The following is an 18,022-nucleotide window of genomic DNA, read 5'->3' on the forward strand; positions in this document are numbered from 1 at the left end:
AGTCTCAGCTAAGAGGCCATCCTTGTGATGACATCTTGTAGAACTGACAGGATATCTTCCAGGGCATGGTATACATGAACAGAACCAAAAACCAACATGCAGTGTTGTATCTGTAAAAGCTAAGACACATAGGGATTCAAAAATTAGAAGTAAGATTGGCCTCTCTCACCATTATTTCGCAACGGATGTTTCCATCAGGCAACGTGTTATGATTTACAATAAACCTAAGTTATGATATAGGCCTGGTTGCTTTGAGCTTCTCATTCAGGTATGCGAGTAGGAGAAAAGGAAAAAATATAATGCTGTGTGGGGAGAATTTACCCTGACTGTCATGAAGTACTAGGGTTTCTACTCCATAATGGGGACAAGAAGAATTATGTTTGAATTCACTGGGACACTTCTTGGTGCTTCCGCAGTAAATGATTAATCACAGCCTGAAAAGAGTAAGGCAATCAAGGTCTTGGGCACATCAGTATTAGAAGTCTAGGTCACCCACCAGGCAACAAGAACAACTGAAGCTTTGGATGGAAGAAAGGAGAACTCTAGAATGGTTGGTAGAGGAGAGAGATGTTGAATACCAACTATGGCTTCAGGACCAGATGTAGCAATGGAGACCACAACTTTCTAGTCCTATGATGATTTAATTATTTGTTTATTTTTAAGGTTTGGGAATACCGCCTTAAGCCATCTAGAACCACCACCTTAAAGAGTGGATTGATAACAGAGTTCACTTAAGGGGGGAAATCAGATTGGTTGAAGAGTAAATCATGGCAGGTATTTCTTGCAGATTATTCATGCTATAGGTGAACAGTTCTCAATTAGGGGTGAACTATGTCCCAGGTAGAGTTGCCAGATAGAATACAAGATACTATAAAGGCAAAAACAAATTACAAGAGAAAGGCTTAATTCTCTCTATGGAAAATAAAAGAAGAAACTATTTCCCTCCCTTTTTCTTAGACACCTCTTTCAGAAATTTACTATTGCAAGTTCTTTCTCTTTCTCTGTGAAATGTATGTAAGTCTTTTTCAAAAGGCTAAATTTTGAAGATCACCTACTATTTTTTTTTTTTTTTTGGCAAATGGAAATTATCCTTCTAGAAACATCATAACTTAGATGTGCTTACCCTGAAGTGCTGTGTAGTTAGTTCTTTATTGTGGAGGGGTACAGGGTAGTGAGCCGCTTGTAAATCCTTCATAGCCACAGAGAGTTTACCCTTATCTTTGAAACTAGCAATCACATGTCCAACAGCTTTCAAAATCGTTAGAGACTGCTCTGTGAATCGGTAGCTCTCCTGTGGAGACAAAGCATAGCAGCCAGCCTTACTTTCTTTTTCATTTTTATTAAAGTGTAATTAAGCTTATACAAATTTAATTTCTATTGGTATAATAAACCTCTTCTGTATAGTTGATTCAATAGTTATTTATGAAACCCTTGCTTGATCAAGGCATTTTCCTAGGGTCTATGATCTCAAAGATATAAAACAAGTGTTATAATTCCTGCTGTAGTGGGGACACATGGGAAGGACACCTACCTCATACTGGGAGCCAGAGGAAATTTCTCCAGAGTATTGATACCTAGACTTAGTCCCAAGGACATCGAGGAGTTACTTTGACACAATTGTGTGGGACTGGAGAACTGATTGGCAGAGAAGAGTTTAGGGAGAGAGTGATAAAGATTAAAAAGATAAGTGGGTGAAAAAGGTAAAAAGATAAGTCCTGCTATTGACTCTGAGGAGAAAATGAATGCAAAAGGGGGATAGGGATATGGAAAACAGTATGGAAGTTCCTCAAAAATTTTAAAATAGAACTATCATCTATTCTAGCAATCTTACTTTGGGTATATAACCAAAGAAAATGAAAACAGGACATTGAAAACATATCTGCATCCCCATACTCATTGTAGCATTATACATATTAGCCAGGACATGGAAACAACCTAAGTGTCCATCAGTGGATAAATGGATAGAGAAGATGTAGTGTATGTGTGTGTATAGATAGATGTATGTGTATATATAAATACAGATGTAGTATGTATATATATATTATATATCCATTACACATAACTATATATATGTAAAGCTGTAGTATATATGTGTAATATGTACACACATATATTTTATATATATATACTTTATACACACACACACAAACACACAGAGACAATGGAATATTATTAGCCATGAGAAAGAAGGAAATCCTGCCATTTGTGACAACATGGATAGATAGACTTTGAAGGCATTATGCTAAGTGAAATAAACCAGACAGGGAAAAACAAAGACTGCACAGTATCATTTATGTGTGGAATATTTAAAAACAAACTCAAAATCAGAGGGTAGAAAAGTGGTTGTCAGGGGCTAGGAAGTGGGTAAAATGAGTGGTTCATGAAAGGATATGCACCTTCAACTACAAGATGAACAAAGTCTGAAGATCTATATGTAAACCATAGTGACTATAGTTGATAACACTGTATTGTATAATTGGTATCTAAGAGACCAGAACTCAAATGTCACCCCCCCCAAAAAAATGTTGTTAACAACAAAAAGATAAGTATGAGAGGTGATGGTTGTGTTAATTAACTAGATGGTGGGTATCCTTTCACAATGTTTATGTATATCACATGACCACAATGTACAGTTTGTATAACTTAGGATTTTATTTGTCTATTTTACCTCAATAAAGCTGACAGAAAAAAGAAATTGGATGTCAAATTGCAAATCTGTAGGTCAAACACAAAAAGAGAGTCAGTGTGGGGTGGGGGAGCAGAGAAAGAGAGAGGAGGAGAGAGAGAGAGAGAGGAAGAGAACCCTGAGAGGAAAAGGAATTTACAGATTATTTTGATCGGTGTGTAGTAGGTAGTTGGTGGCTAGAGGAGAAGCTACCCAAAGCAGAGGGTGCTTTGAGACAGCATGAAGAGGGTGAAATTGTGAAGTGTTTTCATTCCTTCCTAGGGTGCACCATGGTGCCATCATTGTTCCTTGGTTCCCTGCAGAAATTGTGAGGAATGGTCTAGCAGCTATGCCTGGACGGTATAGATACCCTGCTGGGGTGACCGGATGAAGACAGATGCAACTGAATTGCCCCCTCAATGCATTCGTCATTCTATTACCTTCTACCCCAGCCTCTGAAAGCCTAGAGAAAGCATCTTCTCATGGTGTTTCTCCCTGAGGTGAAGCCATGACCAGAAAAATTGGTTAAATGATAGCACTGGGAGTGATCATGTATGGCTCTGAGGAGTATCTGTCTCTCTGCCCTTGGACTAGTCTATCTCTTGTTTCTTCATTAAAACTAAAGAATAATAATAGGTCCTGGTTTTCAGGCCCAGTAATTTTTACAAGATGGAGGAACTGATAACCCCAGGGAAAGATGAGTTCGCAGACTAAAATAACTAAACATTTATAAAGTTAAGTCACCTAAAGAAAGAGACAAACTGGATAATCCATACTAACTGAAGCAGAATCTTTTTTTTTTTTTTTTAAGGGAAACAAAGAAAAAATGAAATAAGAATTTAAATAAGCAAGATAGGGGCACCTGGGTGGCTCAGTGGGTTGGGCCTATGCCTTCACCTTGGGTCATGATTTCAGGGTCTTGGGATTGAGTCCCGCATCGGGCTCTCTGCTCAGCGGGGAGCCTGCTTCCCCCTCTCTCTCTGCCTGCCTCTCTGCCTACTTGTGATTTCTGTCTGTCAAATAAATAAATAAATAAATAAGATTTTTTAAAAAAAGAATTTAAAATAAACAAGATAAACATAATTAAGGGAATAAGAGACATGTATTTATAAGGTGGGCTTGTTGATCTTCTGTCTATGGAGCAGGAGGGAGAGGACAGGTGAGAAACAGCACAGCAGAGAGGGGGCAGCCATGGGCAATCCTATACAACCACTGCCCAGAGAGGCAAGAATTCATGACTGAGCACATCTGGGCCACAGCAACATTAACATAAAAGAGCTGCTTCTGAGGCATCTTGTTGCTACCTGGGCCCAGAAGTTTACTGACTGGCTGAGAAGATCCTGCTTCATTAATATGAGGAGGTGCTACAGGGAGATGGGTTTGGTAGAGGGTGTAAAACCGGACTATGCAGCAGGAATGCCTCACACAAATTGGGCCCTCCCCAAAGCATCAGGCAACATATCTAAAGAAGATGTCTTATGGAGATCATCTAAAACTAAGACAGGCTCTCAGGGGAAATGCTGGGTTCGTTTACATTGTTTCTTCTTTCAGATGTTTCAGAACAGAGGAGTAAGAGAAACTAAGAAGAGGCCAAGAGAAGAAGAGATGAGCAAGAATGACAAAACTATCCACGGATCCTCTCTCCCTGGATTCCAGAGTCAAACACTCCAAATTCTTTAGGTCAGTGAAGGGGCACAAGGGCAATATGATACCACAATTTTAAGCTTTAATGAAAAGGTCTGTACTGACCCTCTATACATCCCAAACGACCAATATGCTATGGGATCTACCAAAAATGTGGATGTGACAGGGAATTCCACAGAGCAGCGGTGAAGGCAGTTGTTGGGGAAAAACTAAAATTATTTTATTTGTATCTGTATTGTTAACAGAGTTTAGACTATTTATTATACATAAATACATTTGGGAGGAGTTTCTTAAAATTCTTAGTTCTTAATTCTTAATTAACAGTTTTAAAAGGTAAAAAAAAAAAAAAAGTAAGGAATATGATTTAGTTCCGAATTTTTGGAAACACACACACACACACACACACACACAAAATCATGGTTGCTTAAATACTTACGGGCTCAAAGTGGGGTAGCACAACATCTTCATCTCCAACAACAAAAGTCACCATGCTGCAGATGTGTATGGAATGTCCTACTGGGGAGTATGCAGTGAAGAGCAGCATATGTCTCCTAAAGACAATGGAAAATATATAAGGACCAATGGGCTCCTTTGTTGTAGTTCTAGCCTCTGTTAGTTGCTTGATGACAGTCTGTGCTCAAATGAAGTCAAACATTAGTGAGACTTGAATTTTTTAACACAGATGGGATAAAGACCTTTGAATTTTCATTCTGAAAGAATCATCAGAGGTCATGGGATTTAATTGCATTAATTATATAGGACAGAAAATAGTTACACTAAATGATGAACTTGACCATGAGGGAGCTCTCTGCCATATACCACAGTCACATCCCAGGAGATGATTTTTCCCTAACAATAATTCATGGTGCTTAAGGCTTTGTAGATTTCAGATTCATTTCATAGTCATTTTCTCACAAATGTGTCATTTCACCTATGCTGTTTGTGCCTCTCCTACCAGGTTGTGGTATCACTGAGAGCAGCAATGCTCATTTCTCCTCAGTTACTGAGCACTTGGAACATTCATAAAACACTCACACAGATAGATTAGGTCCTGGGGGAAACACTTGGATATATATAAGAAGGTTCTTCATTAATTCCCTGGTTTTGGTTGTTGTGATGGATGAGCACTCAGACAGAATAATGACTTCTGGGAAAGTCTCTTTATGACAAAGTTTTTAGGGTAGAAGTGAGAAACTCTGAAGTTTTAAAATTTATTATTTTCTAGGAATACTGGGTGCTTGCCACACATTATTTTAGCATTTGCTTTTGCTGTGTAGGCTTTGCTTTTTCTATAAGAGCTGTAGCTTTTCACTGATTACATAGAATTAACATGATTGATCTTAGGAAATCCAGTAAAAATATTTATTTCATCTGAAATAGGAAGTTATGTTTTGAATTTTAGTTATCAAAATCAAGAAAGCTTCAACTATACATATTTTCTTTAAAATGGAAAATGTTATCTCAAAGTTATCTTAATTAAAAATAAAACTATAGGTAAGATTAAAAGCAAACCACAGGTTAAAAATAAAGAAACCATAGGGGAAAAAATGCTATGTTTGTCAATCTGTTTTTAAATAAAATCATAGTTTTACTAAGGGATATAAGATTTACCAGAAAACAAAAAGGATAGTTTAATAAATGAATTTTAGAAATGCTATTTTAAACCATATTCTTTCTTTTTTAAAAAAAAAAAAAAAGATTTTATTTATTTATTTGACAGAGAGAGAGACAGCGAGAGAGGGAACACAATCAGGGAAAGTGGGGAGAAGCAGGCTTCCCGCGGAGCAGGAAGCCCATTGCCGGGCTTGATCCCAGGACCCTGGGACCATGACCTGAGCTGAAGGCAGATGCTTAACGACTGAGCCACCCTCAGTGCCCCTAAACTATATTCTTCCTTAAGAAATTACCAGACTTTGACAATCATGAGTATTCCAAAAGGAGATTCACTGAACAGCATTTCTTCAATTTCTTTGTTCATGGAATCATTTTTCTCAAGAATCTTAGTGATAGCTTTGTTTCTTACAAAATCACTTCAGGAGACAATATTCTGGGTCCCATATTGTTTACTTATTTGGTAGCCAGTGGTTTACAAGGCTTCAAAAAATTCTTCATATGGGAAAAATGAAGTCACTCCATACCCAACAGGCAGGCGAACCACCGTAGCCTTAGTAGCATATGTATGAATCTTTGTAACAAGTTCCCGGGATTTCAGAGATTTCCAAGAAACTGATTCAGCTGTAAGCAGCCCAGGCTCTATTTGGGGACTGTCTTTTGCTAAAGCTAGGAGGAGAGGGAGAAAGGTTAAAATTTGACCATGACAGCTTAGCTGGTCTTTACAACATTAGTAACAATAATAATATCAGGAATTAGAGATTTTCTGAAATTATTCATAAAACCCAGAGAAAATACTATGGGTAAATAACTACTAGAAATAACACTGGTGAGACTCAGATCTTCCTCTCTGTCCATTTTTCCTCCTCAGAATCATCTCTCACTAAAGAAACCAGGAGTGGGAGAGTTAATAAAAGTACAGACCAGACTATCCCATTTAATCATCTGTGGCAGAAATCACAATATCTCTCTAGATGCAGTTTTAAGGGGGAAAGACACCACATCTGGGAAAATAAAAGATTTTCCTTAGATAGTGGCAAAGCAAGATCAAAATACCCCATTGTTTAATCAAAGTTGTTAATTTTGATTCTTAGCTTTGACTATGTGTAGAAATAGCAAATAATGGACAAAAATTTAATTTTCATATTAAGTGTTCCTCTTAAAATGAATAAAGAGTATTAACTAATTTTCATTAGTAGCTAAAGCCAAAAGACTTTTTAAATTTAAAAAAATGTAATTGAGACAACATTGACACAAGACATTTTATTAGTTTCAGGTGTATCATATAATGATTGCTATTTGCACATATTGTGAAATAATTACCATGAAAATTTAGTTAACATCCATTACTATACACAATTACAATTTTTTTTCTTGTAATGAGAAACTTTGATTTACTCGCTTAGCAATTTTCAAATATACAATATAGTATAGTGTTGTTAACTATAGACACTTTGGTGTACATTACATCTTCAGGAATTAGCTTATATTTTTACCCTATTTATAAACTGAGCATATAAGGGTAAAACATGACCTGAAACACCTCCACACACATCGAATTTCAATGTTCGAAGACATAGTGTGGCTTAGGAGTTATTAGTTAGTAGATATACTAAGCTTATACCACTGAAGTTTGGCAAATTTATTCAATGAATACTTATTTTCTATGGCTACACTAGACACCATTCACAACACTGGGTATAACTGAGTGGAAAATCATAGTCCCTGCTGTCAAAGTTGGTAGGACCTTTAATAGTCAGCATTTAGCAAAATTTTATTGTACCTCCACAGTGCCAGGTATTATAAATTTGAACTATAGATGATTTGATTTTGCTGTTTAGGCTTTACTTTTTCTGTAAGAGCCATGGCTTTTCATTGATCACATAGAATTAACATGACTGATCTTGGGAAATCCAGTAAAAATCGTTTTTTCATCTGACACAGGAGGTACTACTTTGAATTTTATCAAAATCAAGAAAACTTTCGATTATACATATTTTCCTTAAAGGGGAAAATGTGATCTGCTTAGCCAAGTTTATCTTAGTTAAAAATAAATGTGCAGGTAAGATTGAAAACAAACCATAGGTAAAACTACGATTGGTAAGGGGGGAAAAATGCTGTTTCCTTGCCTGTTTTTAGATAAACAGATTTAACTTTAACCCAACAGGACAGAGACTTGAAGAATGATGTTTTGTGTATGTGTGCAAATGTGCAAGGGGCTTGTCTTAGAGAGAAGCAAGAATAGTCCCTCCATGAGAGCAGGAGGGAAGATGACCAGTATTGTGAAGAGCTCATTATGGGAAGATGAGGTGGGTCATTCTTGATTTTTGTCTATCCTGCCAGTGGAAATAGCAGTAAGGTCATTAGCTAAAAATGCACAAGGATGAAAGCAACTGTTGGAGAGATCTGGAGGTTTGAGATAATCTTCCATTTGGACAAGAGTGGAGAATACATGAACCAGGGAAATATCAGCAGTGTTTAAGGGCCATTTTGAAATCTGTGGCCCTCAGGTGAAAGTGAGGCTAGATCATAGGATTATTTTTTTCTCTAGTCACATTTAGCTGCTCTGATGCACACAGGTAAGATGCAGAGTTCATCTGTTGAATCAACCAATATCAAGGTTTTGCCAGGAAAGGAAGCTGAGAGGGAAAGAAAAGCAATCACACTGAGGTGTGGCCAAGGCTACTATTACAATGGCGGGACATGGACACTGGGGATGAGAGAAATAGGGACATGAGGAGAAGGAGGACAGAGGAAAGTAGGAGGGTCAGTAGACGGTGGTCCCAGAAGAGTCAAAGGATTATAAGAGTAAGGGTTTTAGGAAGAGTGAACTGGAGAGTCAGGTCCTGTAGTCAGAGCCTGAAATTGAGATATTTGAGATGGCACGGTTATTGGCAGGTACCTTCTAGAATATAATTATGAAAACAAAGGCCAAGTTGAGAGGGCATAAAAGAACTTCAGAATTGTCAAATCAAAGAAAGACTGCATGTTTTTTAATAGATTTTTAAAAGACTCAAGAATGATGACAGGTGGAAGGGGAAAGGAAAAAAAAATGTAGGTATCATGCCAAAGAGGGGAACACAGGACTAAGACAAGGAGAGGTGTAGGTGGCAAGAGTGAGCATAACCCACAATGTCTGAGCAGGAAGAGCCTCCTGAAAGGTGATGTAAGGAAGCCTTTCTTAGACACTCTGGAGAGGAAGTAAGTTCCTGCATCTACAGCTTAAACATCTTGTATTTCCCCTGGACTCAATGAAAGTAGGCTGGGATTTAAGACTGTAATTAACACTGAAAAAAATTTTAAAAATTTAAAAAGAGTGTAATTTTCTCAAAGCTCTCTTACCTCCAGATTCTCCCCATCGTACCAATGCAGAAAAGCAAACCAGCAGTTCGATAGGTTTTAGACTATCCACAAATAGATAGTAGGGCACACGTTCATCTGAGAACTACAAGAAATCAGATAAATCACTGAATTTAGTATTAGTTTATTAATTCTGTATTTGCCACTTGTAACAATCATACAATACCTAACATTTAGAGAGAACCTACTATGCCCTAGACACTGTGATAAATATTTCACAGCTTTGATGATACGAAGAAAATCACACTAGGTAAATGTTGGCAATAGTCTATGGAAGATGGGTCTGTAGGACCTGTGTGTAAGATTGGTTGTCCCATCACAGAGAGTCAAAACTCTTCTCCAAGAGCAAAGAAAAGGGATATGCTTGTTCCAGAAATAACAAATGGAGGAGACTGGGCTAGAAGCGGAACAGTGCTCAAAGAATATATATTGGTCCTTGATAATAGGCCACAGAGTAATCTTAGCAGAGAATGGAAATGTCTAATGGGTTCTATTAAGGTATTTTGCAGGGTGGTATGTGATATAAACACTTTTGTCCTTTTTTTTACAGTTATCTTCAGAAATACAGCCATTGAACACCAATGCAACAGGCTGGGTTTTTGTTTTGAAGATGCAAGAGAGTACTGAGTAAAACCAGAATTTCCCTTAAAGGACAGCCATGTAAGAGTTACATGAACATGAACTCAGTCCATCCTAATTGGGTACTATTATATGCATAATCGTGGATGGAGAAACTGAGACAAAGAGAATAGGTAATTTGCCAAAGGTGACAGAATTTGCAGATAGCAAAGCTAGGAGTCAAAAGTAGGTCTTTCTATTGACCAGCTCCAGGACTGGTTTGTTTTTTTTTTTTTTTTAGATTTTTTTTTTAAATTTATTTGACAGACAGAGATCACAAGTAGGCAGAGAGGCAGGCAGAGAGAGAGGGAGGGGGAAGCAGGCCCCTTGCTGAGCAGAGAGCCTGACATGGTGCTCAATCCCAGGACCTTGGGATCATGACCTGAGCCAAAGGCAGAGGCTTTAACCCACTGAGCCACCCAGGCGCCCTGCTCTAGGACTGGTCTTTGAGACTATTGTACTTTTATTGTCTCTCAACTGACTGGTGCTTCAACATAATTCTGATGATGGCATATAGTAAGTGTGTTAAATTAATTTCATTGCTATTATAGATTTAAGCTTTCATTTTATTACACAGTGATATTTAAATAAACAATTAAAATATGAAAGAAAAATCTCTAGTGATACTGTGAAAAACACAACCTTGTTATGTAATCAAGTGTGACAAGATTGCTGGAAATGCTTGATACAACATGACCATGTTTTAAATGATTGCTTCCCCTGATATTTTTCAATAATAAGCATTTGCCATTTATCTTCTTTGTTTCCTTCTGGCTGCCACACGTTGGTTATAAAGGCAGTTGTTGCAAGTATTCACTCTCTAAAATTATGAAGGAAGCTTGGGTTTGCCAGCCTACCTGTGCATGCTGGAGGAGGAGTTTCAGCACAGAGCTCATTTGCTGCCATTTTTGAGAGTCTGAGAATTTAGGGACAGTGTGGCCCTAGAGGTCACACAGAGGTGCTCTGGTGCCTGCACAGGGCACCTTTGGGAACCCCCTGCCCCACCTTCACATGGAGCACCAATGGAACATCCATAGAATGTGCTGGAAGGAGCCTCAGGCTCAGCTGGCAGTGCCTGTGGCCTAAAATCAGGAATGCCTGGCCTTAGACCACAACCAACCCTTCCTTTCAGGCCATCCCAAAGGCTTTAAGTTTGGATTCCAAAGCCCTCTAAGAAAAAAATTATTGTTTGCTCATACCATTGATGTTAAAAAGAAAAAAAATTCAGGGGAATGAAGAAGGGACTGAGAAATCCGTATTTACATCACTTTGTAAAAATAGGATCAGAATAAAGAACAGTTGGCCATTGTTTTACACACACACAAACACACACACACACACACACACACACACACACATACACACACACACACATATGTGTTGGGATAGTGGTGTAATAGCAAATGCATAACCAAACTGCCTTTAGTAACAATGACCACCAACACTGATTATCCCTTGTTAATAATAGGCATTCTTCCAAGTGCTTTACATACATTCTCTCCATTATTTCCCAACCCTATCTATAGGGCTCATACTGCAATAATTTCATAGATGAGAAAATGGAGGCAAAAAGGAATGAACTTAGTCAGATCCCACCCCAAATGAAACATGAATTCAAAACCAGGCAGCCTGGTTCCAGGCCACCAACCCGGCAAACCTAGTAAGAGGGAAGAACTAGTGACAAAGGCACAGGCTTCACATCAGGCACAATTCTCAGGATGCTTGTGCCACTTACCAGGTAGGTGGTCTTGGGCAGTTTACTCAGCCTTGACCTGCCTCAGTTTCCTTCCCTGAAAAATGTTGATCATAAGAGTCCTTTTCTAGGGTTTGCTATGCAGAGTTAATACAATAAAGAACCTAGTGCAGGGCCGACAACAGAGTAAGCACCTCTAAATGACTTCATCTTATTATTGCCCACAGTGGGAATATGGAAATATGCTGCAGTGACCTGTAAACTCTATGTTATTCTCACCCCCATACTCTGGGTTCAGTTATTGCCGATTAGCAATGAGAAATGTCATCTCCAACACTTCTTTCTTCCCCCACCCCTGCACCAGCCTTATAGAGATGTGCCATTATCCCTGGGGGCTTGAATGCCCCCCTACAAGCAATATAAGAGTTTCAGTACAAGCCAGTTTCCTAGACTATGTTTCATAGTTTTCTCCAAAATACCCCACAATGTGAGATTTGTTAATTAATCTAGTCTTTAATTTTTTATTGAATTTCTGCCTTATCCCAGGACCAGCATTGTAATAATACACAAAAGGACAGAGTCCTTCTCAAGATGATAACATCAAGCGAGTGGGTGGGAGGAGGAGCACAGAGAAGTAATCAGGCCACTGGGACAGAGAAGGGTAAGTATAGGTCACACAGAGTGCAAGGTACTTGACCTAGACTCTGTGGCCAAGGAAGAAAGTCTCACCAGGTCAAGGACATTGATGCTGTTCTGAAAGACTTCTAGCATTAGCCAGATGAAGGCAATAAAGATGAAAGGGAAATGGCTCCATGTAGACAGAAGAACATGGACAAAAAAAGCAGAAATGGTAGTAGAAATGTGCTTTTGTTTTAGGAATAGCATGCAATTCAATAGACACTAATTGAAATCCAATATAGTGAATTTATTTGTGCTTTAGTTATTCATAAATCAAACATCTTTAACGTGAATTTACATAATAATGCAGCTCAGGATTGAACATAATCAGATGAATAATACTTGGAGATACAAGGTAGCAGAATCTTGCTTATTGTCTGGATAAGAGATCAGTAGAAGACTCTAGGAATTGATTTTGTTAATATAATTACAAATTGGAAATGCTTGATAGATTTGAAGGTGTTTTGTACTAGTATGATTTAATAAAAATTTACATAAAAGGAAAAGAGAAGAGATCATAATATATTTACCTTGAATTCTGTTTTTTGAAAGCTAAGGCAGTATGAATTGGGCTTGTGGAAAATATATATGTTCCTGAAAAACATTATTTATAACAGGTTACTGTCACCATATGAACTAGTACTACATGCTAAGTTTCATGGAATCAAATAATTACAGGCAGAACAAGGAAAAGACAGATGAAAATTTAAAAAAACTTATATAACAACCACCCAGGAAAACAGTGGTTGCCAGGGGCTGAGGGCGGGGGAGATGAGAAGAGGTTGGTAAGTGGATACAAATGTTCAGTTATAAGATGAATAACGTCTGAGGATCTAATGTATAACATGGTGACTGTTCTTGATAATACTGGATTGTATCACTGAAATTTTCTAGGAGAGTATAACTTAAATATTCCTGCCCCCTCCTACCAATTGGCAAATGTGTGAGGTGTTGTATGTTAACTCAAGGGAGAATCTTTCATAATGTATATTGATTCATCACCATGTACATTAAGATATATAATATATATAATATTTATATTTAGATATGTTTAAGATATATATATATATTTAAGATATATAAATATCTTATAATTTTATTTATGAACTCTTAGGTCAATAAAGCCAGGAGAAAAGAATAACAACTGCATTGAATTAGTTGTCCGAAGGAGACAAATATGATCCCTCTCAGTAAATAAACTATCTTTCACTTCATTAACAAATAAGTCTCTGAGGATGAGCAGACACTGGCCTGAGATCTGTTAGGCTATTAATAATATTCTATGTGGACTATCAACTCACTTGTTTTTCTCTCTAACATTTTTACTGGGAATCATATCAATATCAGACTAATATTGATTTAACTCTTTTGAATGATAGGTAAAAATTAATGGCTTATATATCCACTATATTTAATACACATTAAAAAATTTATACTTACTGAAAACAAACACAGAAGTCTTCAAAATCCAACCATATTTCTTTAGAAACATTATTATTTATGGTTGCAAGCTCCTCCTGTGATTTATCCTGTGTTGCTGTTGTCAGGCTGACCAAATCTCTTTCCAAACTTAATCCTTCCCCTTGATGGGTTGCATCATTCAATCCAAGGTCTATCAGTTCGTCTGTGCATAGCAGAAGACAAACATGTCAATTGCACCTATGTCATTAAATATTAAGTTATTGAGATATGCAAAATTATAGAGGGGAAAAAAACACATGAACTGTACTCATGGGCCCTTTATCAGATATCTTTGATTTTGACTTTAAGAATGAATTTAACAAGTGAGATTATCTGAGTTTTCTAGCCCAGAGCAGATTAAAGTTAACACATCAGAGGAGACATTGGAGACAGGCCACCAAGAGCCAGAAGAAGGGACCTCTAAGAGCTGTCAAGAAGCAGAGATCCTTTTGTGTTTTGATGTTTGTGAAAGTCATGAGATTATTAATTTACCTTTTCCAAGTATAGCTTGTGAAATAACATTACCCTGTGAAATGAAAGGAACACATTAAGAAACGATTTATAAATTCAGCAAAACATGTTAGCTATTTAAAGCACCAATGCTTTTAAAAGAGTTAATACTGTCTTTTAATCATTGAAGAAACAAATTTCTGCAAATAGTTCCTAAAACATGGTAAAGCAGAAACTTTGTTTTTAACCTTAAAGTTCAAAGATGTGAATTTATTTTAATAATTGCTTGAGGGTTTAAATTTTTGAAATTAAAACCCAGAATATGAGAGTTTATTAAATAATTGAGTCTTAAAATACAAGTTAAATTAAAACAATAATATCCTCAAGTAGTTATTCGGCTTGGTATGAAGCACCTGATATGATTACAGATCAAATACAATGAGATGAGATTATAATTGGCAGTTAATGTACGGAAACTAGGAAGGTGTGTTTCACTAAGGTCAGGAACACGGCAGGGATGTCCATTATCACCACTGCTATTCAACATAGTACTAGAGGTCCTAGCCTCAGCAATCAGACAACAAAAGGAAATTAAAGGCATCCAAATCGGCAAAGAAGAAGTCAAATTATCACTCTTCGCAGATGATATGATACTATATGTGGAAAACCCAAAAGACTCCACTCCAAAACTGCTAGAACTTATACAGGAATTCAGTAAAGTGTCAGGATATAAAATCAATGCACAGAAATCAGTTGCATTTCTCTACACCAACAGCAAGACAGAAGAAAGGGAAATTAAGGAGTCAATCCCATTTACAATTGCACCCAAAACCATAAGATACCTAGGAATAAACCTAACCAAAGAGACACAGAATCTATACTCAGAAAACTATAAAGTACTCATGAAAGAAATTGAGGAAGACACAAAGAAATGGAAAAATGTTCCATGCTCCTGGATTGGAAGAATAAATATTGTGAAAATGTCTATGCTACCTAAAGCAATCTACACATTTAATGCAATTCCTATCAAAGTACCATCCATCTTTTTCAAAGAAATGGAACAAATAATTCTAAAATTTATATGGAACCAGAAAAGACCTCGAATAGCTAAAGGGATATTGAAAAAGAAAGCCAACGTTGGTGGCATCACAATCCCGGACCTCAAGCTCTATTACAAAGCTGTCATCATCAAAACAGCATGGTACTGGCACAAAAACAGACCCATAGATCAATGGAACAGAATAGAGAGCCCAGAAATAGACTCTCAACTCTATGGTCAACTAATCTTCGACAAAGCAGGAAAGAATGTCCAGTGGAAAAAAGACAGCCTCTTCAATAAATGGTGCTGGGAAAATTGGACAGCCACATGCAGAAAAATGAAATTGGACCATTTCCTTACACCACACACAAAAATAGACTCAAAATGGATGAAGGACCTCAATGTGAGAAAGAAATCCATCAAAATCCTTGAGGAGAACACAGGCAGCAACCTCTTTGACCTCAGCCGCAGCAACATTTTCCTAGGAACAACGCCAAAGGCAAGGGAAGCAAGGGCAAAAATGAACTATTGGGATTTCATCAAGATCAAAAGCTTTTGCACAGCAAAGGAAACAGTTCACAAAATCAAAAGACAACTGACAGAATGGGAGAAGATATTTGTGTTTCAAATTATAAAAATGCTTCCTTCAAATTTAAACAGGGAAATGAAGTTGAATTCATTTGTGCAACTCCATTTCCTCTGTGACACAATCAAAATATGTATAAAAGGTTAAACGGTACAAAGTCATTCAGACATAATGGATGATGGCAACAATATTTTGGATGATGTAAAGAGATGCAGGTAATAACAGAACAGAGCTACCTGAGAAGCAAGGGGGAAGCAAGCCCGTCACATGCCTTAGGGCCCCAGAAATGAATAGTGGGCATCTGAGAAGGAGAGAATGCTATACGGCCTTATATAAAATACAGGAATGGGTTAAATGACTATTTAAGGAAGAGACAAACCCCCATTTTGCTATAATCCTTTGTGATTTAACATCTAGCCTTCTTCTGCCTATATGGGACATTGGAGATTGCTTCACATGGAGAAATTAAATGAGACTCTCCAGACCTGGGTTCACAGGTACTGTGGGAAACAGCGCTACTCTAAAGAGAAGGGAGGAATTAAGTGAAAGTCCCCATGCTGAACTTTGAAACTCTTGGCTCCCCTGTACTGCTTGGCTGTAAGAACACTGATGGATAAGTGTATGCCAATCCCTGTGACTCATTCCACCCCTGGAGGGAGATTAGAAGACTCTTAACTGGAGAAACTGACCAAGGCCAAGGAAAAAACCCCCAAAGAATCTACCTTTGGAGCTAATCTCACCCCCAAATGAAACTCATTTATCCTCCAATTATCCTAAGTTAATTATCCTACCGGCTGACAAGCTCTAGCCATTCTATAAAGCCACCTCCAATCAGCAGCTAATTAATGTCATGAATTCCTTGGATATATATGTGCAACAAAGTATCACCAGACAATTGAGGAAGGAAACTTAGATCAAAGAAAGAAACTAAAGTATGTGGGTGGAGACAGTAATAGAAAACAAAAACAATATATAAGGATACATTTTTTAAATTGGTAATATCAGAAAGATCAGAGAACATCCATCTACAAAATAAAAAACTTCTACAAAAAATACAATGAAGAATGAGAGCTCTTAGAAACTAAAAATAGGAAAGTGAGATAAACTCAACAGAAAGTTTGGATGACAAGGTTGACACAGAGACAAAGAGATTAGAACTATAAATTTTTTAGAAGAAAATAGGGCAAAAGCTTCATGACATTGGATTTGGTGATGATTTCTTGGATATCATACTAAACAGCAGCAATAACAAATGTACAAAAAGATAAGCTGGACTACATCAAAATAGAAAATTCTGTGCATCAATACCATGAAGATGAAACCTGTGGAATGGGAGAGAATATCTGTAAATCATGTATCTGATAAAAGGGTAGCATCAACAATATATAAAGAACTTATACAAAGAACAACAAAAATCAAATAAACTAATTTAAAAATGGCAAAAGACTTAGATATTTATACAAAGAAGATATACAAGTGACCAAGAAAAGATGTTCAATATCACTAATCATTAGGGAAATGCAGATCAGAAGTATAATGAGTTATAACCTCACACCCATTATGATGGCTACTATTATAAAAAAATAAAACAGGAGGGCATGTTGGTGAGGATGTGAAGCAACTGGAAGTCTTGTGCACTCCTAGTGGACTATAAAGTGAAAAACTGTATGGTAGCTCCTGAAAAATTAAAGTAGACTTACCATGTGCTCTAACAATTCCACATCTGGATAAAAACCCAACAGAATTGAAGGCAGTATCTCAAGGAGATATTTTTACACCCATGGTCAGACCAGAATTATTCACCAGGTGTCCTTTGATGGATGAATGAATAAATAAAGTGTGATATGTCGATAGATGATTGATAGACAGATAGATAGATAGATAGATAGACAGACATGGGAATTTCTTTTCTTTATTGTCTCCACAGTAATTATCCTTATATAGCTAGAATATATTTCCAACAAAGACTTCAGAAGTAAACTAATCTGGAAGACAGAGGAAAGTGAAGGTTTGCCATTGTGAGAGAGGACAGCAGTGCTAAACACTTATCTTCCCCAACAAGGGGTAATATCTAAACTGATAGATCAAGAAATAATAGAATCCCATCATTGAATAACTATATAACTATGTTTGCCATATGTCAAGCATTTTCACCAGTGCTGATAAACAACAACAACGGTGTGCGTGCCTACTATTTAGAAATGTAGAGCTAAGCAC

General features: G+C 37.2%; 1 protein-coding gene across 3 annotated transcripts in view; it reads right to left on the reverse strand.

The window, feature by feature from the left end:
- The window catches only part of ADGB (androglobin), a 171,892-nt gene that overhangs the window by 72,674 nt on the left and 81,196 nt on the right, over positions 1 to 18,022 (reverse strand). For all 3 annotated transcript variants that reach the window (XM_059177313.1, XM_059177312.1, XM_059177311.1), the window contains exons 14-20: positions 14,223 to 14,256; positions 13,710 to 13,893; positions 12,800 to 12,863; positions 9,263 to 9,365; positions 6,448 to 6,589; positions 4,746 to 4,860; positions 1,124 to 1,291 (exon numbers count right to left, since the gene is read on the reverse strand). In XM_059177313.1, the coding sequence (XP_059033296.1) occupies positions 1,124 to 1,291; positions 4,746 to 4,860; positions 6,448 to 6,589; positions 9,263 to 9,365; positions 12,800 to 12,863; positions 13,710 to 13,893; positions 14,223 to 14,256 (810 nt within the window). The remainder of the gene's footprint in view (positions 1 to 1,123; positions 1,292 to 4,745; positions 4,861 to 6,447; positions 6,590 to 9,262; positions 9,366 to 12,799; positions 12,864 to 13,709; positions 13,894 to 14,222; positions 14,257 to 18,022) is intronic.

The sequence above is a fragment of the Mustela lutreola genome, chromosome 6 (genome assembly GCF_030435805.1).
Source record: "Mustela lutreola isolate mMusLut2 chromosome 6, mMusLut2.pri, whole genome shotgun sequence".
NCBI classification, from domain to species: Eukaryota; Metazoa; Chordata; class Mammalia; order Carnivora; family Mustelidae; genus Mustela; species Mustela lutreola.